Consider the following 26,313-nt stretch of genomic DNA (forward strand, 5'->3'; position numbering starts at 1 on the left):
AATATAAAGAGAAACAAATAAAATAATTTAAATGAATTTAAAAACAAGCAACAGTCCAGATAAGTTCAAAGATAGCGTGCAGATTTCATGCATAGACACATGAGAACAGAAATGTTTTTAACCTGGATTTAAAAATGTCTCCATTTGGTGAAAGTTTAATCTCCACTGGCAGTTTGTTCCACTTGTTTGCAGCATAACAGCTAAATGCTGCTTCTCCATGTTTAGTCTGGACTCTGGACTGGACCAGCTGACCTGAGTCCTTGGATCTAAGAGCTCTGCTGGGTTTATATTCTCTGAACATATCACAGATGTATTCTGGGCCTAAACCGTTCTGGGATTTGTAAACCATCAGCAGGCTTTTTCTAAAAGTTTCTAAAGCGGAGAAATAGACTGGAAATGTTTCATGTGACCACGGGTTGACAACTAGTCTTAATGGGCTGATTTTCAGTGAGTTTCTGACACGTTTAGCCTGCAATTCAGCATTAATATACACTTTCACTCTACCACGTTCAAAGAAAAATGGAACTTTGGAGCATGTGCAGAGCACCAATCATGTAAGCGTCGATCAAAAAACATGTTGGAAGCCAATTTTCATATTCAACTTGTCGTCACTTTATTGTTTTGTCATTGTACATTTTGTCATTGGACATTCTGTAAAAGAAACAAGGAAAAAGTAACAGAAACAAGTTCCTCTGAAAGTCATCGTGAGCATCATGCTTTTGGCTTAAACAATGACAGGAATCATTACAGAGAGCGCCACAAACAGCAAAACGCAACAAATACAAAGCTGTTTTCCTTTATTTACATTGTAAAACCCTCGATCATACATGTGCACGCATGACTCGGGCCTCTTAAAAAAAAAAAAGATGAAAAAAAAAAGCCTCCCCTGGCATGTGCACCCCAGCAGCAGGAGAGGAGTCTGCCTTTAAATAGGACAGCAGAAAAGTGTCCGAGCTCCGAAGCTCCTTCACGTAACACAGAGGGCTGCGGGCGGTTCAGTAAATAGATGGAAATAAATCAAAGTAAGGAGTAAGGATTCACATGTTTGAAGTCGGCCAACATAGAGGCTTTACTGTGAAGTGATTTTCTGTACCAAGCGGCAGGGATAACTCGTGGGTTTTTTGGACTTGTCTCACCCTTTCCAAGCAGCTACGATGTTGGGTTGTTCAGATTATTTAATGGAATCGGGGGGGGGGGCAGAGTGAGTCATTCATTCTCTGAACTTTTACAGAACAAGCACCCGTCCCTCCTCTTTACACCACCTGCACTTCTGTGCAAAAGAAACAAAGTGACAAATGTTTCAGCAGTTATTAATAAGAAGGGCTCAGCGAGCTCTCCGTTTGCTGGGTGGGTTCATCTTTTTTTTGTGTTTTTCAGGAATGCAACAATCATGCTCCTCGTTATACGGAAAAAGACCTGATTTTGAGATTTAAAGGAGAATCAGACCAATGACGACACCCAGAAAGGCCTTAGTTTGGCTTATTGTGAGATATTTCAATGCTTTTCTTGTTTAGGGTGAATGAGAAGATCAGTGATAAAAGAGGCTGTCGCCTGATGGCTAAGCTAACAAGCTTTAAAAAAAATAACAAGATAGATTTTCACTGGGATTTGTGAAAGCATGAAGGCTTTCTATTAAACAGTGCTGCAAGCAGGTGGTTAGCTTAGCTTATCAGAAAGAATCTAAACAGGGGAAGCAAGTCCAGAATATAAAAATTGTACCTTGCAGTAGCCCTAAAACTCACATGTAATTATAGTTTATTCTGCGCAGACGTCACCATCTCAAATGGTAAAGGACAAGTCCAGACTTTATCACTCCAGAAAGTTTATGCTCAGATTTAACTGGAAGGCTTTAAGGAGTTACTGAGCTACCTTTTGACAGAGCCATGCCATCGGTTTCACAGTCACTACTCTTTTTACTCAGCATCAACCTTCTCATCTAGTTCTTGCCAAGAAAGTTAAAAAGTGCATTTCACAAAATGTCAAACCAGTGGATCAAAATGTGCGTTTTTCTAGTTTAAATACAACAAAATCCGACAGTTGTCTATGAGAAGCCCAAAAACTGAAGTTCTTTCTGAAGTACGGCTGTTAAAAATCAGGTTGAAGCAATCTTAAGAGATTTATTTTAGAATTTGAAAAGTAGGAACAAACACGAGCAACTTGGGCTGAAATGTGCAAATGTGTGACATCAGCCTGTACACTAACACAGTCTGCATCCCAGGACCCGTCATCCTGAGACGTTCCGGAGACGCTCAGGAGAGGTGGCGTGTCAGAGCACTAATGTCCGCAGCTTTCCTTCCAGACTTCTTGCAGAGATTTTCCAGCCAAAAAAAAAACTTTGGAAGATCATTGAGCGAGTCAATGTGTTAAATTACCAGCTGAGCATGAGCTGCGATTCTCTGTGTTCTGCAGAAAGCTGCCGATTCGTATTCTGTTCCGATGACAGGATTGTGGACACGTTCAGATGCACGTTGGCTTGATATTAACACAAAAACAGTCTTAAAGGAGCCTCATCTGGCATTTCCAACGTGTTGTGAACAAAACGCAGCCATCTTTGCATCGTGTCCTGCTTCCTTTGCACTCCAGATGCCCCCCCCCGGTCACTTTGAAAGCTTCTGCCGTGAAGTGCAGGAGGCAACACGACTGCAGAACAAGTCTGGACTGATTCGTCTGCACAGTTTCGGGAAAATCTCATGTTCATGTGTGAAAACAGCTACAATTACATCTGTGTATTTCTGCTTAATACACAGAGGTAATGTTAGCTGGCTTTGACAGAGAAAAAAAAAAAAAAATCGGATCATGCATAAAAACATTTCATACATTAGATTTAAAATGATGGCATGAAGAATCACTTCTCAACAAAAATGGTCCTTTGATATAAGTTTTAAAACTCTCTCCATTACTGCATAGTTCAGCAGGCTCCGGCGCTGCCCTGGCGGCGCTGACACCGTGGTTAATGAGCAGAAAAACATACGCGTTTGTTTAATCCTCCGTGTCATGTGTCCAGTGCCTGCACCCACCCGTCCGCTGCCGCTGCTGTGGGGCTCCGTTCCATTCAGAGCGAATGGGCCGGTTTGTCAACATGAAGAACAGATGCAATGACTTTGAAGGAGAAGGAAATATTTTAAGCTGTGTCGACATGGTCACACCAGGACATGGAAACTGAAGTAAAAATAACAGCACATTTAATTTATCTTTTCTCTTGTGTCACAATGTAAAACTTCCCAACATAATTTCCATCAGTTACAACTTAACAAACGTTTTGCCACAACCACAGCTCCCCCCCCCCCCCGATTCTTCCCCCCCAAGTCTCTGAACTGAAACCAACCAAAGTCCCATCTGAAAACAAAGAATCAGCCGAAAGACAATCGAGATGCAAGTAAATTCGAAGAAAATAGCTTCCCGGGAGACGATAGAAAGAAATGAAGCCTCGTATAAATTCTGCAACAACAAAAACCGGCTAAGTTAGACTCGACACATGGAGGAAACAAAGGAAAAGAATCATCTGACAAGCTTTGGCCCGCTGTGGTGCAGGGTGAGGCGGCGGAGGACATAAACGGTCCGGCCAGAGGAAGACTCCCTCTGGGTCTCTGTCCTGAAAAGAAGAAAAGGGGGCAGGAGAGACGGGGAGAGAAACAGCAGGCTTAGCTCGGCCACCTGGCTGTCGTTTCCATCGTGAGGCCAGTAGGTGGAGCTGTTGCACCCCCTTTCTTCCCTCTGCATACAAGTCAGTGCTTGTTGGACATGAAGAATAAAAAAAAAAAAATACATAAAGTCTAAAAAAAACAAACAAAAAAAAAAAAGGTGAGAAAAAAAAAAAAAAAAAAACATTGAGAACAGCAACGCCAGCGATGATTCAGTCGATCTTGACCGCAGCATAGATTTTCCTGATGAACATGTAGGCGGCGTAGAAGCCAATCGTGCCTGTTAGCAGCCAGAAGGACAGCACCATCAGGGTGGTGTAACCAAAGTACAAGAGGGAGGGGATGAACTCCACAATGTCCAGCTGGGAAAAAAAAAAAAAAAAAAGAATCAGAGAGAAGAGGAATTGGTAGTTTTAACAGGTTTATCCATTTTGATCTAATTCAAAGTGACCTTCCAGTAATTCAGCCAGACAAAAGTTGAACTTAAAAACAATAAAAAGAGGAAAAGATGCAACGAGCCTTTCATAGAGGAGTAAATCCTTCTGTTCTGCTCTAAAAACAGGAGTGAAGTTTGAGAGAAAGATGTGATCTCAGCAGTTCCACCAGTGGTTGTCACTGGTCCCCAATAAGGATGATAGACAACCACTGGTGACAACCACACTAATCCGAAACACAAAGCCAATAACGGGTTACTCAAATGTGACTTGCAGGTTAGTAACCACGGCAACCCAAAGAGTAGGAATATTTCCAAAGAACTTTAAGGTTTTTCAAACATGTCCACAGATGATTGGCAGCAGTTTTAGCATCAGGGTTTTGTACGCTGAGGAAATATACACGTGACAAATCGTAGCCTGATACGCAGAAAAGAACGCAGAAAAGGACGCAGAAAAGGAGGAAATATGCTCCATCAGAGATATGAATTCATGATGTGAGGAGAACCGGAGTTAGAAACATCAAATAACAGAGCAAAAGAGTTACATTGGTGGTTTACACTGGAGACTTTAACACGACCAAGAAAAAAAACGTCCGGCTCTATTATGAGCTGGAGGTTTATTCAGCAGATTACACACCGTAGGAGCCACATTTTAACGTGTCGGTCAGAGACTTTATATGAATGAAGGGTGTGTAAATCAGGAGGGAAGGGAAGAGATTAAACAGAAAGACTTACAGTGTGCACTTCGCTTCCCTCTGGCAGACTGCTGCCCAGACCGAACCACTCGCTATCAAGTTGCACAATTCTGCCAAACTAAAACCCAACTAAACTAAACCTCCGGCGACATCATTTCTCTACAACTGCTGATGAAAACGATGGAATCTCCACATGACCGCAAACGGTTTTACAAGCTTCCCATTTTGTTTGTACTTATTCCAGAGACACAGAGTTGACTTAACCTTCTTTTATAACCCTTTCCATCGTCTCCTGTCGGTCAGCCAGCTGCAACGAGCGAGCACTTTCTTCTAACTGCAGACTCGTTTCCAGATTTAAACACGTGCACGCACTCGTTTTAGAAATGCTCGTTTCTAATGAAATCAATAGCTTTTGCTCAAGATTTTTTTCCTCCATCTTAAAAGAAAAAGGAAAAACATAAGTAGGTTTTCCAAACATTTAGCTGTTAAATCTAATTATTTTGTGTCATATCTGACAGCTGAATGAATACTTTGGTCTGCTGTGGTTCTTTTTAACTGCACAGAGAAGAGCCATAAATGCACCACGTAATGTAACATCACATATTGGTGAATCGACAAATAAATAAATGTTAAAAAACTGCTGAGATGTACTTTTGTCAGTTAACTTTTCAGGCCCACATTTACACAAAGATATTCTGTTTATAGTTTGTAAAAAGGACAAGCAGCAAGTTACACTTTGAATGACTGCGTCCTCGTGGTAGACATCCAGTGGACAGGAAACTGATGATCAACACCTGCCTCGGAGACGGGCCAGATGTGCAGAGCTGAGAGGAGCCTTCTACATTCTGGCTACTCAACTATTTTTTGCGACTCTTTAAAGATACAAACCTAAAGCAAAACTGTGGGAGCCCCAACCAGCACAACCATACACCGACCCTCAGTCCTTACTGTACCAACCAATGAGTGGTGTTGCTTTCGTCAACGAAAATTAACAAACCTTTATCACATCACGAAAACGAGACGAAATGTAAGTGGTGGTCTTGTGACGATAACTATAATAAAAACTCTGCTAAAATGTCTCTTAATTTTCGTTAACTAAAACGAGACGAAATAAACATTATCGTTATTTCGTCACGTGATAAAGGTTCGTTGACGTCGAAATTGTTAAATCTTGCTGGCTTTTTCCTCCTGCAAACTAAAAACCCGCTGTTAAAATGAAGGTTTTCTTTTCAAATATTTAAGTTTCAGAGTCGACTGAAGCCCCGATGGCACCGACAGAATGTCCAACCGAGCAGCAGAGCTTCCTCAGCTGCAGCAGTTAAACAAGAGTTTGCTGTGGTTTTTACCTTGTTGACAAAGTAGAAAACGGCGTAAATAAGGACGTAGAAGGCAGAGCCTCCTGACACCAGGAATGTCCTCCACCACCACCGGTAGTCCTGACAGTGAGGATGACAGAGATGAGACAGGATATAAGTGTGTGATCACAGAATGCAGATAAACCTCAGTCAGGACAACTGGGCCGCCCGCTGCTCGACAACATGAGCAACGCACACTTTCACAATGTCAGAATTCAGAAACTCAACATCTAACTTGATCAAACAGGTAGCGGTTTCCTAAATGAGTTTTTTCCCCCATGGATAGGTGAACGTTTGTTAAGTTACATATGGGTTACATATGTTTTAAACATTTCCTAAGTCTCTTTTATTTTTTATTGAAGTACTTGAATTTACCTGGATTATTTTTTCACCGAGCACTTTTATACTCTTACTCAAGTAATTATTTGACTACTTTTTACTTTTACTTCAGTCATATTATTCTAAAGTAACAGTACTTTTACTTGAGTACAATTTTTGGCTACTCCACCCACCTCTGCTGACGTGTGATGTACTGCCTCTTTATTTTTTGTAGCCAATAGCTTTCTTTTAATAATAATAATAATAATAACAATAATAATGATTTAAAATAGATTTATATGACATGTTGACATTTTGGAAAGTCTGAACCAGGTTTCTGCAGCCCCAACATCTCAAACACAGTAAGATGCTGCTCGCATCATGGTTTATTAATTCTGCCTATAAACTAAATAGTGGGATTTTTATTTGTCTTAAAAGTGGGCCAACACAAGACACGTTGTTCTCCATTTGATGGAAAGTATATCCCGTGACAGCTAGATCTCTGGATCTTAACATCCACTATTGATAGCCCAAAAAGAGGTAAAATGAACTAATTGTGTTTGATCAAAGAGTGAGGTACAAATAAAGTGCACAGTACTCGAGCCTGAATGCCCTTACCTCTGCACAGAGCTGGAAATAAACCATAACGATGCTGATCTGAGAGCAGGACACCACCAGGATGATGAAGACCAGAAACAGGAAGCCAAAGAGGTAATAAAACTGATTCTCCCAGATGGCCTGTAGGTGGCGACAAACAAGCGTTGATGTGGGCACTAAAGCTACCAACAAGGCATCCGTTTGACAGTCTATTCATGGAACAAGATTGTCTTTGTGAAATGTAAAAACAAACGTTTCATTAAATAGCTCCTGACTTAGAGAAGTGAAGCTGTTCTTACACTGAAAATGAAGAACAGCTCAATGAACATGGCACCGAATGGTAAGATCCCAGCCATGAGGATTCTAAAGGAAAGAAAAGGAAATGTAACTTAGAAATAATGCACGCCTCAGTTCAGAGGATCCAACGCATCGTAAACCATCGACAATAAGAGCAGGATGTGAGGCCTGATAAACACTTACCCAACAAACTTGTTCATGTACCAGCGCTGCTCTGGGACCTGCCGAGGGATCTGGTTGGTGCGTACTGGGTTATCATACGGCTGTTTGCGGAAGCCAAAGTAGTATCCCAGGTAGACCAAAGGCATGGAGATACCGAACCACATGCACAGCAGGGCGAGCATAGTGGTGAAGGGAACCTGAAGGACACAGGGAGAATCATCAAGACGAGCCGTTTTTAAAAAGATTAGAGCCTGAAAACTCATCCAGACCTGGAGAATACTAAAAATCACATTCCAAACTGCATAGGAACCCTGAGGTTTGCTGTGCACGTGCTCGCTGTGCCAACAGTTCGGACTGGGTGCGTGTTTGAGACTCACCGCCCCAGATGAGTGTTCACCCCAGATGAAACAGTTCAGGACGAAGCAGATTCCCAAAACCACTGCAGGATACAAAGTTGCCGTCTACAGAGGAAACGAATCAAATGCAAACTAAGTCTTCATTTACACGTGGAAAGCAGGTGGAGGTACGTGGCATAAAAACATAAGCAGACGCTTGTACGCTCGAGTGGAAACTCACACAAAATGCTCCTTTCCTCCACCGATGGCCCTTCAGTGTGCGGTACAGTCTGCCAGCAAAGTAGCCGCCGAACACACTGGAGGAGGAGAAACATCCAGGTGAGAACGATTAAGGACATGCAACGCTTTGAAAACCTCCGGGCATTTCTGGGATTTTCTTAATGAGAATTAAGAGCGATGAGCGTCTTACCCCATAAACATAAAGAGGAAGCAAGCGGTGGTCATCAAAGCTCCTCGACTAGATGGAGACAACATGCCCAACATGGCAACAACTGTGACGCACAAACAAACAACAGGCTTTAGTTGTAGAAATGTCTACCAGCACATCTAAAGTGCTCCGTGTTTAAGAAATGATATTCCGTTTTTAATCTGTGTGAAATCAGAGACTGTGAGGTAGTAAAGGGGGGGGCAATCCACACCCTGGGGTGCTTTAGGGCACAACAAAAGGGGTTCAATTAAGATCACCAATGCATGTCAGGGCCTGCTTATCGTTGGATAAATTATAGCTGCTTCAGTAAAAGATAGAGACTCAGACAGAGTCGCAGCAAGCTGACTGACACTTAAACGTCTCCAAGAATTTCTCTGAAAATGCTTGTAAAAATACGAACATTTATCGATGTGAATTTGCTGCTTTTCCTTTTATTCTACATAATCTGAAGCTTCGGGCTGTTTGCTGCAAAGCTGGCAGCGTGGCCGCATCACTTTGGGATGCGATTTCTACATTATTGTGTTAAAAATGTTTTAGAAAAGTTAGCTGTGCACAAGCTGACAGCAACTGGAAGAACTGAGCAAATAGCTAATGTGGCGCCGCTCTCTTTTCTAAGGCTCCGAATCTGATCCGGGAGCTCAGAATTAAAAACCAGTCGCAGCTGATCCACTCGAGCAATGCTCACATTTGGCAGTAATTCAGTTTTTTAAACAGATTAAATAAGGTTACCAGTGTGCTGTGTGAAACATGCAGCCTTATGTTTATACTTAATTCAAAAGACACTTATTCGTTAATCATTTATAAAGCATTCTACACGCTAATCTTTGCCGTTATATTCTTATAAGACGACATGAATGAGCTCTCTGACCACATGATAACATTCATTTAACCTTCTAATTCTCTCATGTTCCACCAATCTCAATATGTGACGGAGGAGAAGCCACCCAGACTAAGCAGTCATGCACACTGCCCGAGTTTATAAGAAACCAATGACAGAGAAAAAACTCACAGATGACAATGAGGATCATGCAAAAGAGCTGGATTCCTGAGCCCAGCAGAGAGCTGAGGATCATGGGATACTGAGGCGGCCTGAAGACGTCGCCGTGGACATTCTTCCACCCCGACTCCTCCATGGTGTCCTCCTGGTTGCAAAAGGAGAAAGACACAGACAAGAACTTAGCAAAACTGAAGGGTTTTCATTCTGAATTACTGGCAATTCAGTTCTCAAAGACATTAACAGCCTTTCTGCAAAGAAAACACGTTTTAGTCATGTTTGCAGTTTCTTACAATGTCATCATCTCTGTTGTAGTTGGCAATGTCCTTCCTCAAGGTGCGAATGATGATCATACTCAGAATACCTGAGAGAGAGAGAGAAAGGCAGGTGACGAGGACTCTGACAATGTACTAGGGCTGCACGATATATCGAAAATGTATCGTTATCGCGATACCACGGCTTGCAATACACGTATCGCAAAAGTAGGTTAATTTTTTATTTATTTTTTTCCCTTGTCCTGTCCAGCATTATGGCAGCAGAATTGTCATCTGAATACCGTTTATGCTAAACACATTTGCTATGCCAAGGGAAGCTTTATGAATGTAAATGCACTAGCCATTTTGGGCTTTTACCCATGTAATCATTTAAGCACTTTTAAGTCCCTCCCGACCTCATTTTGTGAACTCCTCCTTGATTCACCTAATTTGCTGTTATTAAAAAGGTTGACAAGTTTATGCTGTATATCAGCCATGTTTTTTCCTAATAAAAAAATGTTGGAAATAAAACATTGCTCTCAGTTGTTTTATACATGATAAAATGCAGAATGGCAAGTAGAGAGGGAAAAATATATGTAGATATTAAATATCGCAAGTAATCTCGATATTGCGGTATCCAGTCATGTTATCGTGTATCGCATATTTTTCTAATATCGTGCAGCCCTACAATGTACATTATTTTGTTGAGGCCTGGCAGCGTGATGATATAAACTTAAACTAAGATAATTATAGTAAATTTTAATCAAAGTGACACATTTAGGAGCCACAGACAGACAGTAAAACTACTCCATGCTAGGCAACAGTTAAGTTGTAATAAGTTTTAATTTGAGAGTAACGCAGCCAAACATGCTGAAACTAAAAACCTGCAGAGTTCAAATTGCTGCATCAGAATTGTAATTTGTCTTATGCATTGCTCTCTATCATGTTTAAAAACCAACCTGCTAAAAGCTAACTTTTGAGTGCAACAGGAAAGTGCTTCATTGGTACTGTATTAGAATGACTCTGAGGTATTTATCGGCTTTACTTCCGATTGGTCTCGATGGGAACGAAACACTCGGGCCCACACATTAACTCTCAATAAATTAGTGCTGGACTTGGATTTCAAAAGAATAATGGTATCATCCCATTCTTTTAGTCACAGGCTTTTCCCACGGGAATTAGAGGTAGCTTCTCGACAGGTTCTGCATACATTGTAGCCCCAGAGGATAAACTAACTGGCAATGGGAAAGAATTTCATTTAATTGGCTCGTTTGAATGGGTGCACAAGCATTTGCGTTGCTAATGTCAGTCAAACCTCGTTCCCGATTATCTGTTGTAACAAGTCGCTCCCTATAAGTTGGAAGAACTGTTTTTTTTTTAAGATTTGTTACACATGAAAGCAGCTGTTTGTCAGTATTACGCAGGCAGAACTGTGAAGAAAAGGGGATTACCGCTTAACACACTCCCAACGATACAGCAATACTGTTCATTTACCATGTTAAGAAAAAAAGTAGGGCTGGGCGAGTTAACTCGTTGATTATTTAACACCGATAAATATTTTATCGCACATTAACGCAGGTTTTTTAAATATATTTTTTTTATTATTATTATTTTTTGGGGCTTTTGTGCCTTTAATGTATAGGAAAGTTAAGAGAGACAGGAAGCAGGGGGCAGAGAGAGGGGGAACAACACGCAGCACAGGACCGTCTGATGCAGGACTCGAACCGAGGCCAGCTGCAGCGAGGACTATAGCCTCTGTACATGGGGCGCCTTCTCAACCCACTATGCCACGGACCACCCGTTTTATTATTTATTTTGGAAAAGTCTGTTGCTGTCTGCTGCGGAACCGGAAAAGAAAGTAATCGGCGGATCCACCAAACATGGAGAAGGGTACGGAACTTTTACTCGGCCATTTTCATTTTAAAGTTCTTCCATACGGAGGAGTTGACAGAACCAAAGTAATCTGTAAACACTGCCAAGTTGAATTGTCTTCTCACTGTAGTAGTTCCAGTCTAAAATATCACTTAAAGGCAAAACACACAACTGATAGCAGCAAGTCATTCAAGGAAACAGACAGTGGAGCGAGGCTTCTACATAAAAACTACAGAAAGATGCTGATGTTAAAAGTGTGTTTGCACAACAAATGTTATGGCACTTTCATTCATATGGCAGCACATTTAAAATAAAACTAAATGCTAAAAGCTATACACTACTTTTGAATTCATATTTGGATTTTGCGTACAAATGCGATTAATCGTGATTAATCAGGGAAATCATGCGATTAATTAGATTAAAAATTTTAATCGTTGCCCAGCCCTAGAAAAAAGAAAAATCAAACACTACTTAAAATGTTCTAATGATGAAATATAAACAACAACTGCAGCAGTTGAGATGGTCAATTAGCTCCATCAGTGGCATCCAACCTGGTTCACAGTGATAAAAAAATATTGCATTTAATCCCAGTGAGAAAACTAAAGTTTAGTAAAGGTTCCTTCTGAAATGAATTGAAAGAGGAGTGTTTAAAACGCCCAAGGCTTGTTGATCTGTACCTTTAAGAAATGACAGCTGAAACCTACGGGGACATGTGCTGCCTCGGACGTACCTGACAGGAAGAAGACAACCACCACAGAGTTTACGATGGAGAACCAGTGGATCTGCACATCGCTCATGGTCAAGTACGTGTCCCAGCGAGATGCCCACTTCACCTCACTCTCCTGCACACAGCGGACAAGAGCCTCAGCTTTCTTAGACAGTTAGAAAACTTAAAACAGCTGAAAGAGTCCTTAAAGGAAAACTCCGGGGCATTTGAAGCGCATTTCCATTGCTAGAGGTTGTCAAATACTGATAGTAGGACACAGAGAGGTGCAAATCTGCGCTCCCTGTGTGGAGAGCGCGCTGTTCGCACAGCCTGACAATACATGCCCAGTAATATTGTTGTAATGTTTTAAATACTTGAACGCAGTTTTTCTAGAGAAGATAATTGCTTTGTATATGGGAGTATCGTCCATTGACTCTTTTGGGCTTTCACATGCGCGAGCGTACAACTAACCGGTGAGTGACATGCTGTTTATAAAGTTGTTTTGTAACGTCCCCATGCCAGTAATGTGAGAACCATGCATATGGTTTTGATGGTAAGGCTTGTGACTTTATTGTCGGATGGTTTATAAAGTGGTGTGACGTTTCTGCAGTGTGCAAGTTGTTGTTTTACGTGGAAGGGTTAGCGCTTGCCTCTAGCCACCACGTATTAGCCTCGCATGACAGGCTGAGCGAACAGCGCGATCGCCACACAGGGAGCGCAGATTTGCACCTGTCTGTGTCCTACTATCAGTATTTGACAACCTCTAGCAATGGAAATGCGCTTCAAATGCCCCGGAGTTTTCCTTTAAAGGTCAACATCTAACCTTGTTGCTCGGTATCAATGAGACATTTATTCCACAAGTATTTACACAGTGGCTTGTTCTTTTGTTTTCATTTTGCAATATTTATATATTCCAGCATATTTGCTTAAAAACAGGCATTTAGGCAGCTTCATCAGATTACAGACAAATCATGGTTTCACTGAAAATCGACGCTGCATTCACTGACCTCCCAGCGGACAGAGTAGGTGAAGAGGACCTCGTTCTCCTTCGCCGGGTCGATCTCTTGAGGGGCGGAGCCACTGGCTTCAGGCAAGGTGCAAGTCGTTCCCGTTGCTGCAGCCTTCAGATCTGAGAATTCAAACGAAGAACAACTCTTTAGTGACCACTTGTTAGTCAACTCTCTCACTTCCTTCCACCTGAACAGTTTTATACCCTGGATCTGAATCATTATCCAAGAGTGTGTCATTACCAACCTTCCACTTTGACACTTTGGGGTACCACCTCAAAGCGCACCACCCTGTAGTTGTGGAGCTCACCCTCCTCCACTTTCTCTCTGTGGAAGTACAGGATGAAGGACAGGTGGTTGTGCAGATAAAACTGTTGAAGAGAGAAGGGTATTAGTTTGATATTATCACTTACAAAGTTGCACACCTTCTTCTGGTTCATTAAACTGTGAAGCTGACATGACACGGAGGTTTGATGCTACACAAAAACGAGTCTCACAGCAGACAGAGGCCACTGTAACATCAGTGCAAGGACAGTCGGGGCGGCCCCTTCCTCCTCTGTCCACACAACTAACCCTAACCCACATTTTTCAGGCCAACTTCTATCTGTACGTTCTATCCTACAAACCTACTCAACGGTTTTTTGATCTGTGCTGATGATTCAAACTGAGACTTTGATACTGTTGCTGCCGATGTGTGACAGTGAGACCCTCATTTCTAGAGAATAAGCCTCGTTTCCACTATGCAGTCCGGTACGGGTCGGGTCGCTTTGGGGTCAGCTTGCGTTCCCACTGTACAAAGGGAACCCTCAGGGGTGGGCGGAGTGCGTGCCGAAGCGTAAATAACAAATAACCTCCATAATTTCGAACCACCACCAAGCTTCTTCAGCTTAATGCCACACTGGCTCGTGGTCCGGTTGAAACCACTCTCTGCCATTTTTGCGGCAATCAGCTGGAAAACTTTTTGGTTTGGCACAGCGCCATCGAGCTCCCGCTGCACAGCCTCCTCACCAACAACGGAGAGCAGAGCCTGGAACCGGTCCTGCGAGCTTGGTACCCCAAGCAGGAGGGTTACAAAAATGGTAACGGGTTCCATGGGACCGGTACGCTTTCGTTGTACTGGAAACACTGAAATAAGCAAACCGTTCTGAACCGACCCGTACCGGACTGCATAGTGGAAACGAGGCTATAGAATTTGAGTTGGTATCAGAGTTGGCATTTCACCTTAAGCTTCTTTCAGACGTGCTCTGCTTTCCATCAATCTGAAGGCAACTAAACGTTTTTTTTAGTACAGTCTAAATAATGACATTTCAGTAACGATTTGAACCGCATGCAGTCTCAATAAGTGACGGAGACATGCACATCAGAGGGGGGTTTTAATCTGGCAGGTGATGCTTTTCAGAGGAATCCAACAGATTTCAGGATTACAGAAATAAATAACAGCACCGTCTCCATAATGGTGGCTTTTCTGCACCATCATTTCATGCAGCAGTTGTTATTTTTTACAGTGCGAATGAAAAGGAAAGATCCTGCTGACTGTTTACATCAGGCCATGATGGTGGAAAGAATTAACAACGTCTTATATTTCATGGTTAGACGCTGATAGAAAATGAAAATTGAACACAAGTCAAAGTCTTTAACAGCAGACTTTATGAGGACGGGAATACACAACCTGATAGTTACCTTGTTGTTGTCAACAAAGCCCAGTCTGTAACCATGTTCATACTGGATGTCTTTCACCATGTCCCTCTTTTGCTCCTCCTCTCCTCCTGCTTCTCTGTTGGGATAAAACTCCAACCTGGTGGCCACTGGGAGGTTATCTGCAATGCTGAAATAACACGAGAAACGCTCCAGTTAGAAAGAAAATCAAATCACATTTATTTGTATGGCATATTTCATGTACAAAACAATTTAAAGTGCTTCACATAAAATAAAAGCATTACAGCAGGGACTGTAAGAAGCATTAAAAAATACATAAAAGAATATAAAGAGAAACAAATAAAATCATTTCAATGAATTGAAAAACAAGACAGTCCAGATAAATTAAAAGATATTGTGCAGATTTCATGCGTAGACACATAAGACACATTTAACCTGGATGTTTTTAAAATGGAAAACCTTCTCTTTTGTTTACAAAATAAATGAAGGTTCTCCTGCTAAGAGAGAGGAGGAATACTCACAGGTGAACATAATACTCCTCCTGGATTCGCTCAGCAACCAGCTTACTCTCTTCTATGCTGAGCTTTTTCTTGGGACACACCAGCTCACATTTCTTGTTCTTGCTCATTTCAACATCGTAAAGGGTGTTCACAATACGGTCCCCACGCAAAACCTCACCTAGAAACAAATAGAAGAAAGAAAGAAATGTTGATTTTCAGCCTATTTTTGTTAGATTTCCAGGTTACTCCTGGCTGGAAATGTCACAAACAAGAGATAAAAGATGGTAAAATATCGGAATATAAATGTCAATGATAAATTTAAACTTTTTAAACATAAAAATAACATTAATACTCTCTCAGTAGTCAAGAGCAAAGCCTTTAATGGTAGTTACATCTATTACAGGAACTATTTGATTGCTGCAATGACAAGTAAAGATTTTGCGTCTGATTACTAAGGAATAATAAATACTTAAGTATGCAACTCATGAAGAAACTGTGGGGGGGGTCGTTAAGATTGCCCACTTTTGTCTCGAGCTGAATCTATAAGGGTGAGAAAAGGTGATGGTCACAAGCTGTGAGTTCTGAGTGGCATTAAAGTCAAATTAAATTAAATAAAAGTAACCGAAGCAACAATTTAAACTGTAAAACTATGTTAGGGATTACAGTTATTATTTAAATTAAAATTAAAATTAATGAGTGACCTTAAGCGGAACATTCTGTCTGATTCAGACTTAAAATTGACTCAAACTTTGTCTGTAACCCCCACTTTAGAGAAACCAGATCACCCTTTAAGAGCTTTTTGCCACTGTGGACACTGCAAGGCTTTCATTTCCTCTGGTTTCCAGTGCCTATTCTGTTCTAATTTGTATTGGAGTCTAGGGGGCAGCTGGTAATCACTTGGTGGCTTCAAACACAAAGTGTCTGTAAGTCTGGAGATTTTTGAGACATTTTGGGTGAAAACTGTGGACGCTGCAGCAAGTTCGAGTGGAAAGTTTCAGAAGATTTTGTTTTACTCTGAACATTCTGTCCTGTTATATGAAAGGGAAGGAATTATTTTGGCATTTGAACCCTGTTTCTAAGAGAAGCAAGACATTCCACAAACAAAAGTTTTACAAATATAAAACAAACAAAACACTAAATTGAATCCAAAAAGTAATAAACCATCTCAAACTAAATTAAATTAAGATCAATTATCTTTGATTGTTATATGTTGATTGCATTTCCAGGCAGAAGAAACCCATTGGTTGAATAAAAATATAGGTAAGAATGATTTAGGAATTGATATAGATTATTGGTGCTTTCACCCCAGGATAGTTTGGGGGACTCGGTTCGATTGGGCAGGGAATGAAGAAAACTTTCACCCCTTCATTTGGTCGGTCATACGAGCCTGAATAAGGGCAACTGGACTTCTTCTTTTCCCTCTCACCCAAAAGGCTTCCCCAGCTCTAAACTAGATGGTGTGGAGAATCAGCTCATAAGCTGAGAGGGTCATGTGGTTCGGTTCACACTGCACATCTGAAAGTGGACCAAACCACCTAGACAACATCACACAGTTACAACAGCTGCTCGATTGGGGAGATACCGCCCCAAACGAGCACCGACCAGGGAGCAAAAAAGCACGAGGAAGAAGAAGAAAACACGACTCATCGATTGGTCGGGACCAAAAACGGAAATCTACCCCCTTCAGCCAGCTTGTTCACAAGAAGCTGCCCAGTATGAGCAGCGGGCGAGGGAGCGGGTCGTCCAGCATGTGGCGCTGTACGTGAGACGAAAGATGGCGGACACTGAGAGACTGCTTTGGTTAAACAGACGCAGAGCGAGGTATACGCCCACGTCACTTCCTCTCTTTGGTTCGCTTTGCATTTCCAACTGTCAGCGAACAGCACCAGAGTTGGAATGAACTTTCACACCTGCCCAAACGAAGTGGGCTCTCTGAGCTCTGGTGTGGAAGCGCCCTAGTTGCATTCATTTTAAACACAACACATGATCCAGTAGAACTTTCCAAAGGTCCGCTGCAGCCACTTACCCAGGTTCTCTCCCTTGTAGACAACAGGTTCTGGCTTACAGAAAGGCAGGGAGTAGTATTCATAAGGAAGCTGGGTACGGGAACTGGTCAGCTTCACCGCCTGAAAAACAACACAGGATTATGCCAAACCCACACTCATAAGACTGAAACAACACTGTGCTCCGGTTAGAGTCAATTAATCGTTTTCAAGTTGATCTCATTCCTTTTGGGTCTTTGCTGCCTGTCAGCCTCTCAAACCTGCAGTGTTGCTTTCACTCTGGGGGAAGTTTCATATACATCAATCACCTTTAATTAAACCATGAACAGTAAACCTAATCAGACTCCAGAGAGTAAATACTAATCATTGGATTTGTTGTTAACAGATATCAGATTTAAGTACAAATTCTGAAGCCCGACCGCTGTGAAACCTGCTGGAAATGATGGAATTATCGACTGTGGAGGACGCTCATCAGCTTTTTTTATTTAGTGGAAAAATAAAACAGATATTCTATTCAAAAAGAAAGAAAAAAACATTGAATCACCTTGTAATTTGCATTTCTAAAACAAATACAAGTTTAAATATGCAAATTGATTCTTGCAGAGCTTAGAGAGCTGTTGCACCTGGCAGACTGGCAGGAAACATGGCCCCAACTAAAGAGCCACCAGTGGAAACAACCAATTATAAAAACCCGTTCAAGGAGGTAATTTAACTCTGAGTGGGGCAAAAAGATGTTGGTTGTTCCCAATCAGCTGTGTCCAAGTTAAAAAAGAGAAAACACGCAGGTCGACCAAATGACAGGACAGAAAACTCAAAGCAATACGAGTGAAAATAGAAAGCAGGAGATGATGCTGGAACCTGGTTCAGCTCCGATGGAACACAGAAACTCAGTGATGACATCAGGTGAAGAACGGGGGAAGATTGCAGTCATTAACTCTACAGTAAATGCACAGGTGGACACTTTTAGAAATCCATCCATTAAAAGTATGTTTGACTGTGATGGAATCATTTCTCAGGATTAAAATGCATCTTGCCACATAGTAAAATAAGACATGGACATCAAACAATCCAGATCTTAATCTGACTGAAAGTAGGGCTGTCACGATAACCGCAAAATGCAATCACCGCGGTGCTGAGAGGACCTCCGCGGTGCGTGTCCAGGCCACTGCCACCACCGCCCACCGCACGCCCGCTTGCACGCGCAGAACAACTCGAGAAACTAAAAGAGTTTTTAAGACTGCACAGTAGATACAAAGCGACTGACAGAACTGATACTTTTTAATGCCAGCACAGTAATAATGATACATTGTATATTCCCCTCAAGGCAGGAGAAACACATTAACACAGCGAGGTGCCGCGTTTCTGTCGTCATCTTTGCATATAGGCACCGCACACGCACACACGTCTGCATGCTACTCGTTGTGGTCTCATTCTCCCTCGGCAGCTGATATTACAAGAATATGCCTACTCAGTGTCGTAGCAATAGAAGTTCAAATAAAATGCAGTGACCTACCTTTATCTCGGCTTTACTCCTCTGCCTAGTCCGGACACTTTATGGCTTTGAATCTTCCCTTATTATCCATGTTTAACGTTGTAAATGCGACCGTTTAATATCAACAATAAACTAGCTTCCACAGAACCACAGCTGTGTGTGCACATTTGCTGTAGGGAAATACCTGACCATTTCAACAAAACTGTGTAGGTGAAACTATTAAAAAAAAAAAAAAGTTTAAAAAATGTGCCGGGGTTGGTTGGTCGGCGGCAGTCTGTTTAAAAAAAACTGTATCCCGGACACGTGAGCTCAACTGCTGCCCTGATATGCTTCGTTTTTCTCCGTCATTCCTAAACGAAACGTGCGCAGGTCTGCAACAATGTTGATATTTGCCATGTGGCACTGGCAACAATGTTGCAGAACTGGGGTATGCGCTGCTTGATCTCCGCTATGTTGGTCTGTGAGCGAGTAAATGACAGGCAAAGCAAAGTGAAATGTCAGAATTGCTGGGGAAAAAAGCCGGATTATGCGCTCGATTTTTCTCTAACATTGCATGTCGTGGAAAGTAGCCTAATGAACAAAAATGCGATATCACCGCATACCGCGCTGTTGAGCGGCTATGAGTAACCGCGGTGGAAATTCCCTCACCGCGACAGCCCTAACTGAAAGTTTAACATCTGACAACACAGTGTAAAGTCACCTAAATTCTCTAAGCCTGCATGTTTACGCCTGATTATTCATAATTTATTTCTTTTCATAATGTTTAAGTGACCCAAGATTCATGTTTTTAATTGTGGAAACTCAACTTGAACATTGTGGCTTCAGGTCACTCCACGATGAACAAACTTTAAGTATGATGAACGACTTTGTTACAATCTTTCTGAAGAGTAAAATCAATCCAACTCATTTTAATCTTACCTTAATGTCCACTATCTCGCCCTCGTGGAAGTCCCGAGGAGCGACTCCGGGAACGTAGAAGGGCCGGACCACAGGCAGCGAGGCCAACAGCAGCAAGGCCCACCACGTCTCCTGCAACACACGTCGCTACAGATTTACCAGACGCCCACATGCAACTCAACACACACCGACGAGATTTAACACATCAAAATAAGTGTATGCAAGAGCAGGCTTGGTCTACGGTGGGATCCAGAGTAAAATGTAAGAAGACAATCACATGCAAATCACTTAAAGTCCTAAATCTAATCACAAAAAACACAAAGGCAAAAACATCAAAACCTAAAAATGAGAAAGTTTGCTGTTGTTGTTGTTTTGTTTGTTTTTTTAGAAAAAAATAGAAAAATCGGCTCTTTTTTAATGGGTTTATGGAAATCTAGGAAGGTTGTGCAGCTGGTGAAACAACATTAAGAATAAAAATACAGATTGGATCCCTAATCTGAGCACAATCTGAAATGAGATGAGGTGCTGATAATTTCAGATGAGTAATAATTCATTTTGAGCTGGGCAGCTTAAAAACTACCATGTTTCCACTAGTATATGATACACTTTTGCAAGAGAATTCCATAGATTACACACCAGAAAAAAAAGCACTTCTGTCAGCGGGCATTGTCAAACCTTTTCAAATCTAACCACTAAATACAAAATACTTGTTTAAAAGGACCCCGATGAAGCGCTGTCAGGGCAGCAGCTAGTCTCCCTGGGGTCCACACATAAAACACAACCACACATACAATTGCATTCAGCTCACATCAATCGAAATTCAACCTTACACCCACAACTCAAAACCCCCACCTCACCCGTATCCCAGCAATAAGCCACTATAAACTTTGGTGGGACCGATATATTGCCAGAGAAGTGAAGATGGAGTTCATGGCAACTTAATCCACAAAGTACTAGTCCTGTATAACAGCGGTCCCCAACCGGTACCGGTGCGTGGGTCGTTTGGTACTGGGCCGCACAGAAAGCATAAATAACTTACATTATTTCCGTTTTATTTATTATCCCAGTATGAACAATGTTTTATTTTGAAAAATGACCGAATTCTCTCCGTTACATCCGTCTATGACTCATTGACACGTGTCAACATGCTCGTCTCGGTCACGTGACACATTAACGCTAATATTAAACCCACAAGCTAGCAAAATGAGTGAAAAACACAAGTCTTTGGAAAGTTTCTTTGCAAAGGGGAAAAGGCCCAGTGAGGAGACAGAAGAAGAGCCTATGACCACTAAGAAAAAGAAAGCTGCATTTAACAGACAACACCAGGAGTCCTACTTAAAATATGGATTTATCGTGACAGGTGATTCAAACGCATCAAGCCCGCTCTGCATAATATGCGGCGACCGGCTCTCACCTTAAAGGCCGGTCCGTGAAAATATTGTCTGACATTTAACTGGTCCATGGCGCAAAAACGGTTGGGGGCCGCTGCTGTATAGAACTGTTTTTTGCAGGTTGGGGTTCTTGGTGCAGAAACTAAGGCACTGTTGCTAGCGTGAGTATGTGTGTCTGCATGCTGTACATGGTGCATTCTGCGTGCATAACAGCAGAGTGGCTCCAGGTGCTCAATTGTGTTTCAAACCTGTTACTCAGTCAAAATATTTGGAGCATTATGTGATGAGAAATATTTCAAAAACTAACCCCAAAAGCCGAGCAGCTGAAATCCAACACCGAGCTAAAATACGACAACTTTTCCGGTTTTAAAGCAAATCTCAAAGTCTCCTCACTTCCCAAATGCTTTCAGAGTTCCTAAAATAAGAGGCGACTCAGCAATGTTTTTTTTTTTTTTTTTAAAGTTGGTAGTATCAAATTCAAAATGAGCAATAGCATATTTTTCAGTGTTGTGGACATTAAATCTCACTCTTCAGAGGAGATGAATAGGATTACACGGAAAAGAATAATCTTTTGTGCGTTTATTCAGACCTCACTGTAGGAGGGTTTCCAACCACATCCAGGCTGGGGGGCAAAAAGCAAAGGAAACACAGATCAACAGTTATCTATACCGCCCTGAGACACAATCCCAGTGTTCATTCTTTCAGACAAGACAGAAGTGAATTAAAATACCAGCCGAAGCCAAAAAGCAAGACACAGAATGAACAAACTAACCTTTTCGCTCCTGCCCTGCTTCACTGAATATTACACACATTGAATTCAAAGAAGAAAAAAAACTATCAAGTGCTTGTTTTCCACCAGATTTAACATATATATGGAGAAGCAGCATTTAGCTGTTATGCTGCAAACAAGTGGAACAAACTGCCAGTGGAGATTAAACTTTCACCAAATGGAGACATTTTTAAATCCAGGTTAAAAACATTTCTTTTCTCATGCGTCTATCTATGCATGAAATCTGCACGATATCTTTGAATTTATCTGGACTGTTGCTTGTTTTTAAATTAATTTCAATTATTTTCTTTGTTTCTCTTTATATTCTTTTATGTATTTTTAATGCTTCTTCCACTCCCTGCTGCAACACTTTTATTTTATGTAAAGCACTTTGAATTGTTTTGTACATGAAATGTGCTGTACAAATAAATTTGATTTGATTTGATTCAGTTAACTATTGGGTTTGAATGATGTGAAAGTCTTTGCACTATTTCTATTTTCATTCCATGCATCATCTAATCTCATCTTTTTTTTTTTAGAAAACAGGTCTGCAGTAGAGAGCTCAACTTCTTTGTCAAGAATTGCTTTTGGCAGAACACACAAGAATAGGTGGTTTTAAATTTGATTGTATTTTCAATCACATCAAAAATTCTCCAACTGCTCCTCTAATATTCAACACACTCTTATAGGTTACTCAGAGCCAAAGCAACATGTCAAATAAATCTACCAGAAAGTACCATTTAGAGGAAATATGTATCAACTTCTCCAAAGTACTGTCCCACATACCTGCCTTATAATACTGTGCAGTGACATGATAACTGAAATGTACACAAACAGACAACGACAGAGACATGCATCAGGTCTATTTAATGGAGAATAAGGCCTTCCTGAATCATTTCTGACACACAAACAGAAATGAAACCATCTCTCTGCCCATGCAGCAGTGCTCGCAGCCTTCTCTTTCCGCAGTGAGACGGACCGGGTGACTAGACCGATCCCGTCTGGGTATTAATCTCCCCGTTCTCTCAAGCTGACAGACCACTAGGAACGTCTACAAATAATATTCAAGATAAGTTATCCTGGAGCTAAGACAACTGCTGTGCCCGTTACCATGTCGGTGAGAGCAGAACGGATTCGATGAAATGGAAATCGGAGCCGGTTGTGCCGAGCTTCATCACAGCCTGATGTACGGCTGGTGTTCTGCAGCGACGGAACAAGCGGAGGAGAACTTTGTGTCTGCAACGGTGCTGCTCGATGATAAAAAACCCAGATGGAGGATTAGTGTTGTTTAGCTCCAACTTGTCCTACCAACTTACTCTCAACTCATAAAAAGGATTATGCTCAACAGTGTTCTCTGTGCGACTTTAATTCGTGACCATACCTGCATCTTTCATTCCATCATTTAAACATGCGTCTCATTCCCTTTGATACCATATAAACTTTTTATTTCTGGTAGATAGTTTAGAGAATATTACAGATCCACGATGAAACTGAGGGGCTTGACGACACCAATCAGCCATTAAATTAAACCCACTGACAGGTAAAGTGAGGACGTAATGTTATGCTGGTGAAACCTGAATTCTACTTTGACATTTTAAAAATCCCACCAAAAAAACATCTGAGGTGATCACACAACCCCACGAGGCCAGAAGGATTACATTACATTACATTACGGTCATTTTGCAGACGCTTTTATCCAATGCGACTTACAATAAGTGCGTTCTACATCGGTAGGCAAAAGAACTTCAGGTCACAAGAAATCATAAGTGCATTTCCTTCCAAAACCAAACAGCTAAGAGCATAACTAGTGCTAGAGTAAGTGCTAGATTATGTCCTAAGAGGGCGGATCAGGGTAGTGTTTCCTGAAGAGGTGGGTTTTCAGCCTGCGGCGAAAGATGGGCAGCGACTCAGCTGTCCTGACATCAGTCGGGAGATCGTTCCACCATCGGGGTGCCAGAACAACAGAACAGAAGGATCTATTGCCACCTTCCATGGACACCCTCAGATTCCCTGATGAAAGCTTATTTGTTGGCAGGAAGAGGAACTCCTCAACATTAGACAGGTGGTATTTGAGTTATGGCTCATCAGCATAAAAGCCATGGGATAAGAGGATTAGTGCCATTATGCGTGTATTAAATCAATTGTAAATGTACAGTCCCATGAAGACTCAGTGCTTCTTAACAAACATATGTACTCTGTAAAAAAACAAACAAGGAGGATCACATTGGGAGCAATGTGGGGTTCAGTGTCCTCCCCAAGAAAAAACGTCGGCTCTTGAAGGGGCAGGGGATCAAACCCCAGATTTTCCAAAAGGGGGACAACAACTGTACTTCCTGAAACCGCTGGAAAGGACGCCAAAAACACCTGAAAAAAATGGCCTGACAGCAACAGCGTTGCTCTCCTCGAGTCAGTGGCCAACTCCACACACTGCTAGTGTGGGCTAAAGTGGGCCAACGCAAGGCTCTCAGCATTACAACAAAGCAAGGCGGGAACTTTGCTTAATGCCATCTGCCCGTGTGGGGCACATAAACGCTCTCACTTCGGTCTGTCAGTTATAAAATTCAAGTTTACAAGTTAGATCCTGTTACCTATTCAGTTGTCTCTATTCATTTGGACACTAAAACGAATAAGTCTGATAACAAGAAAAAAGCACAAAGCAGATATCCCATGTCTGCAGCAAAAGATAACGCTACTCAAAGAATGTTATTTCAATTAGTTAGTTAACTCGTTAGATTCACCCTGCTCTCTTTAAAAAAAGGAAATGAACATATTTATATAAACTAATCACAATTATACCGTGTAATCCTGATTCTATAATTATGTAAACTGTGACAGGCCCACCGTCACTCTCAGCTGTCTCTTTGAAACTCTGGTTCATTTCTACCCAAAAGAAAAGATCATTCAGAGCTTTCCGGTGACAACACGGTCTCATAGTCCTGATGTGGATCAGCAGATTGTCTTGGTTAGAAATATTCAAAGACCTACTCTTTCCAACAGGATCACACACAGTTTATGCAGAAGGAAAAGAGGAAACACAATGTATTGTATTGTATGTCCATCACTTGGCATTGTCAAATGTTTGCTAAAGAACTTGTTTGACCATTGAAATATGAAGCACAAAGACAGCATGGTGAAAGACATTAGAGGAGAATAATGTCTCTGCCCTGTCTTAAATCAAGAATAAACGTATTAAGTCTGTGGGTGAAATTAAATGAGTCTCCTGCAGAGTGAAGGGAAGGGTGCCACTCTGTAAATAATTTGGTCACATGTAAGGGTTGGAAATTATTTGACCAACAGTAATTACTTCAGTAATATGGCACTGGTGCGTTCGTTTCAATAAGTTACACCGACATGCAACACAACACAACACAATGCAGTTATAAATATCTGATATCTGTCGTATTGAATGTTAATTAAAGTACTGAGCCTACTTTTTATTTTATTTTTATTTTTATTAATACATGGCTACGATTAAACAAAGTGCGCCCTGAGGGGAACTTAATTTAAGTAGGGCGTGTATCCAAAGCCCTCTCAATCACCGCCGAGACAGTCGTTCGCCTTACCATGAGGAACAAAAGACCAGAAGATGTAGTTTTCTTACTTCTTAATCTAAACTATTGTCAACAAGATGAACTACTCCAGGCCATCTTAACACAGAGGATCAAACTTGGTATATAGCCCCTCTCTAGTTTAGATCCTTTTTTTTTGCATTGCACCAAACTATAACAATCGTGGCCTCATTTTAATATACTAAATGCAACTTTCTATTGCTCAACGTCAAAGGGATATTTATGGAACAATACTTTAAACAGATTAACTAATACACGTGTACAGATATTGTAAATTATGAAAGTGAAGGAAGCTAGCAATCGCGGTTGTTACAGTCCTAAACTGCTCACATTTTCAGATAACACAGCACAGTTAAATACCAAGTTATTAACAGTTTTAGTTAAGATTTTTTTTAGTATATTGTTTCTAACCTGCAGTCATCGTAACACCTTTCAGCAGTATAAACACCGAGGACATCCTCAAACTAACGTTTCCAGACTAAACAGTTAGCCGCTAACCTGTTAAGTTCACCTGGTCGATTTGCTTTGCCTTTACAGAAGATGACAGTCTAACATTCAAGTGTGTAACTATCTATTCCTTAGTCCACACAATTTTACATTCCAAACAGAAGATACGAATGGTTTTAAAGAAGTCACAGCTCAATAAGAGTCAAGCTAGCTAACGTTAGCAGGCTAACTCAGTTAGCAAGATCGTCAACATTCAAACAACAGTAAACTCCAGGAAATGGACGTTAACATTAAAATAATATTCATAGGCTGAGTTTATCTACTCTGTCACGATTACCACGCGGTGTCTGGCTCATTTTGAGAAAAACCAGTGAGCAACGTGTAGTTTGAAGAAAAAGAGTTCGCTTTTCCACTTACCATAGCCGCGGCCGCCATTTTGAATACGTGTCATAAGTGACGTTGCGGAAGTTGCACG

The 26,313-nt window shown here is 41.4% G+C and overlaps 1 protein-coding gene across 1 annotated transcript; it reads right to left on the reverse strand.

Moving 5' to 3' along the window:
* Positions 1 to 588: 588 nt before the first annotated feature.
* Positions 589 to 26,298, reverse strand: tm9sf4 (transmembrane 9 superfamily protein member 4). Its single transcript, XM_075476198.1, has 18 exons — positions 26,256 to 26,298; positions 19,684 to 19,794; positions 17,297 to 17,396; positions 15,292 to 15,448; positions 14,795 to 14,939; positions 13,362 to 13,485; positions 13,115 to 13,236; positions 12,132 to 12,243; positions 9,569 to 9,639; positions 9,291 to 9,423; positions 8,264 to 8,345; positions 8,075 to 8,150; positions 7,876 to 7,959; positions 7,520 to 7,695; positions 7,339 to 7,402; positions 7,061 to 7,180; positions 6,116 to 6,205; positions 589 to 4,003 (listed from the first exon to the last, which is right to left on the reverse strand). Exons 1-18 carry the CDS (start codon positions 26,271 to 26,273, stop codon positions 3,854 to 3,856), a joined length of 1,935 nt encoding a protein of 644 aa, XP_075332313.1. The 5' UTR covers positions 26,274 to 26,298; the 3' UTR covers positions 589 to 3,853.
* Between the last annotated feature and the right edge of the window lie 15 nt (positions 26,299 to 26,313).

Source organism: Odontesthes bonariensis, chromosome 10 (assembly GCF_027942865.1).
Source record: "Odontesthes bonariensis isolate fOdoBon6 chromosome 10, fOdoBon6.hap1, whole genome shotgun sequence".
Taxonomy (NCBI): domain Eukaryota; kingdom Metazoa; phylum Chordata; class Actinopteri; order Atheriniformes; family Atherinopsidae; genus Odontesthes; species Odontesthes bonariensis.

Coding starts and splice junctions, on each gene's coding strand:
- tm9sf4 (XM_075476198.1), bottom strand. Junction 15,449..17,296: donor CTACAAGGGAGAGAACCTGG/GTAAGTGGCTGC, acceptor ATTTGTTTCTAG/GTGAGGTTTTGCGTGGGGAC. Junction 6,206..7,060: donor ATTTCCAGCTCTGTGCAGAG/GTAAGGGCATTC, acceptor CCTCACTGTCAG/GACTACCGGTGGTGGTGGAG.